The sequence below is a fragment of the Acyrthosiphon pisum genome, chromosome A2 (genome assembly GCF_005508785.2).
Source record: "Acyrthosiphon pisum isolate AL4f chromosome A2, pea_aphid_22Mar2018_4r6ur, whole genome shotgun sequence".
NCBI lineage: Eukaryota > Metazoa > Arthropoda > Insecta > Hemiptera > Aphididae > Acyrthosiphon > Acyrthosiphon pisum.
In genome coordinates this window covers 80394757-80398486 of record NC_042495.1, presented here as the reverse complement: position 1 = coordinate 80398486, position 3730 = coordinate 80394757, and the positions used below count along the sequence as shown (strand labels likewise).

Genomic DNA, 3730 nt, shown 5'->3' with positions numbered 1-3730 from the left:
TCTTACAAGTGCATACATAACAAATTTTACGATCAGCAGAACATGTTTATCTCCGTTAGTTTAAAAATTAGAGCGAATTGACTTCTTATAAAATTTAAAGGTAAGATTATTATCTAGACAATGACATAGGGTTTTTGTTATATTTTAATTTTAAAGCAAGTTTTGAGTATTTTAAGACGTACAAACAGTTTACAATTTTAAAATACACATAACTATTTTTAAAATATAATAAAAATCCTACATCATTGTATAGATAATAATTAGTAGTCTTACTATTAAATTTTATAAGAGCTCAATTCAATTTAATTTTCAAACTAACGGAGATAAATTTTTTCTGCTGAGCGAAATAGTTGCTATTTTGCGCACTTGTAAGACAAAGACAACAAATGTTGCTATAACGTCCCCTCAAGGTTTTAAACAAAAATGTTTAATCAACTTAATATATCAATAGAGATAATTACTAATTACTATGGTAAGTGGTAACATAGTGCATATTTGATTGATTCGATATTATACTAACATAAAATAGTTATAGAATAAATAAATAAATCTTATAAAAGATAATACATTGCAATTAGTTTATTATTAAATCTCATATCTAATATGCCTACTTATTTATGACTCAGAATTCTACACAATATTGTTATTATTACTAATATTTGGTTTGTTTAAATAATAATACCTAAAATCACTATTAACTATGTAGCCAACAATAATCATTATTAATTTAGTATTATTTTAATCATCAACCACAAAATAACCTAACTTTCATGTGCAGAATGAAGAAATTGTTTATCATTAAACTGTACTCTTCCATTCCTAAACATAGGTTCTTCGATTTGTTTCCAGTGATCAAAACAAAATTGTGGCACCATTATGCTGACTTCTTTGCGAACTGATTCATCAGAATCTGTAATGTAAATAATAATAAATTTATTTTTAATTATTATTAACACTGATAAAAGATATTATTTTTTAAACAAAACTCAGTTTGTAGGCTTACTTTAAGAACAATAATAAAATAAATGGAAAGTATTATATCATATATTAAAAATGTTATTGTGCCATACACAGGGGCGGATTTACCCATAGGCCACCAAGGCACGTGCCTAGGGCGCAAAATTTATTGGGGCGCAATTTTTTTTAGTTTTTCATAATTTCATAATTTATTATATTTACCTAAATTTATATATGATATTAATTTTTTTTTGTATACAACTTGCATGAAAAAGGAGAATGGCTCTCATAGCCCCGTCGGAGTAACGTTTTAATTCATAAGCTATAATACCTAACCCCACAGTTTGGGTTCAATCCTGCTACCAGCGCGCGCTGTGCCACGCCGCCACAGCTAGAGGCTCGATATCGGCACTCGCGAGGCAGTTGCCTATGTTAATGCATGGGAGGTGGTATACGGGTGTGCGGCGTAAACACATACAATATTGTGAATGGCGCATGCGCCAAACGCCAGCCAAGGCAGCCAAATATACTGCCTCGGGCCGCCGGGTACATTGTTATAGCCGCTCTACTAGCTAGGTGGGGGACAGCTCGCACAGTTCTTAGCAAGTAAATAAAATTGGATTGAACCGCGTCACCCCGCACTCGGCATTCTTAGAATACTGGATAAAAAAATAGACAGATAAATAAATAAAAGTCACTTCTTTTGGGGACTAAAAAAAGATTAAAAGATTTTAATTCTAATTATTCTAAAGTATTACTATAAGTGTAACAGTGTAAGAGTATATGAGTATTATTTAAAATAAGTATAACTCCATTGATTAATACATCAAGCAAAACCAAATTACCAGATCCATGTGTGGCATTTCTAGTATCTGTGAGTCCATGTTTAGCTCTTATAGAATCGGGATTACTTAGCTGGCATTGGAAAACTTTAGTCGGACCCATTAAACGGCGCCAAACTGAAATTGCATCTTCTCTGGCCAATATATATGCTTCTGATGGTCCACTATAGGTGTAATTACAAATTAAGAAAACGCTACACAGATATTTGTTGTCTCTGTCTTACAAGTGCGTAACATAGCAAATGTACACTCAGCAGATCACGTTTAGTTCCGTTACTTTAAAAATTAGAATGAATTGACCTATTATGAAACATGATGTAAGAACATTATCTATGTTTGTATATGGGTTTTTTTTACGATGATTCAATTTTTAAGTGAGTTTTGAGTATTTTTAATGTACTCTATATTATAAACATTACCTACTAAAAAATTGAACTACTGTAAAAAACCCTCATCCAAACACAGATAATTTCTTACCATCAAGTTTCATAATAGGTCGCTTCACTTTAATTTTTAAGCTAACATAGCCTAATGTGATCTACTGAGTATAAGTTTGCTATGTTACGCACTTATAAGATGGAGACAACAAATGGCTGTGTAACATCCTCTTAGGTAAATATTTTTAAGTTATTAAAATCAATTTAAATACCTTGTCATGAATGTAATGAGTCTGTTATAAAAAAACTTTGTCTTATGTTCTCTGTAAAATTGCTCTGCCTGTTCCAGTTTAATGGTTTGGCGCTTTGACCGTACAACGTAAAAACCATTGTCCAGTATTGTTCGCCTAATATCCTGTTGGAAACATTAATAGAGGATCATTATGAATTTAATTCATGTGTACAATATTGTAGTTGTAGTCTGTAGAACATCAACAAATTTAAATTAACTCGAAAGGTACACCTATAATACAGCCATATTACATGGGTAATAGAATTCTCTTTTTTTTTATTACTAAATTATTATTACAGAAGTAATCAATATCAATATGACTACCGCTTATTGTGTTAAAACTAAATTATTAATAAATACATTTTGACGATACGTACGTGCAAGGAAAATGGACTGGACACCACATGAGGTTTCATGATGGCTAGAGTCAATTGCAAATGCTTGACAGATGTCATCTCAGTGAAAACATATCATCTATATCTAATACAAAACAATTTGTCATTTGATGATAATATTATAATATTACATACAACTATTAAACATACTCACTCTACTAGAAAAAAATATAAATGCTACAATTTTTAAAAGGTGTGAATGTATTTATGAATGATGTTTTAATATTTATTATTTTAGTAAGCATGAAGTTTATAGATAATATCACGGACTATCTTAGTCCGTGGATAATATTATGTTATCGTTTATGTCTTATCATACTTTGATAACGATTTTGACGTGCACGTGCCGTTACAGTGTATCCACAGGATCAAATACAATTTAATAAAATATGCAAAATGCAAGCAAATAATAAATAATGAGCAGGGCCCGGATTTATATGCTCTGAAAACCGTAGAAAAATGATCTAAAATATGGCTAAAATGTCCATAAAAATATATTTTACCACAATAATGATGTATAAGCCTAAGTGGGTAAATAGTTACAAGTAGAATTTTTGGACCAAAATGACATTGCCGCTCCCCCCTCCCTTAGAAGACGAATCAAATCAACTTTTGAAGTCGTATGATAAACAAATATGGATTTAAATTTAAAACTAAAAAAATGACAAAAAATTTTAAAAAATACTCAAAAAATGAAAAAACATCCAAATATGCGGTTGAAATATCTGTTTCATGAAACAAAATATGTAGGTACTTGGAAAACATCGTCTGAGATCAGCCCAAAAAAAATATGCACTTCGCTTTGAATTCCAGGCCCTATTAATGAGTAATTGACAGTTGACATAATATATTAACATTAATATTGTT

General features: G+C 30.5%; 1 protein-coding gene across 3 annotated transcripts; it reads right to left on the bottom strand.

Annotated features, from left to right (window-relative positions):
* Positions 1 to 574: 574 nt before the first annotated feature.
* On the bottom strand, positions 575 to 3147 carry LOC100168200 (nucleoside diphosphate kinase 6). 3 transcript variants are annotated; one of them, XM_001944736.5, is made up of 5 exons: positions 3018 to 3147; positions 2846 to 2948; positions 2449 to 2591; positions 1803 to 1963; positions 575 to 910 (listed from the first exon to the last, which is right to left on the bottom strand). In XM_001944736.5, the coding sequence occupies exons 2-5, from the start codon at positions 2921 to 2923 to the stop codon at positions 762 to 764; spliced, it is 531 nt and encodes a 176-aa protein (XP_001944771.1). In that variant the 5' UTR covers positions 2924 to 2948; positions 3018 to 3147; the 3' UTR covers positions 575 to 761. The 3 variants fall into 3 exon arrangements, with proteins under 3 accessions (XP_001944771.1, XP_008183412.1, XP_016660124.1); XM_008185190.3 differs by having other exon boundaries at positions 2846 to 2942; positions 3018 to 3126; XM_016804635.2 differs by having other exon boundaries at positions 3014 to 3121.
* Between the last annotated feature and the right edge of the window lie 583 nt (positions 3148 to 3730).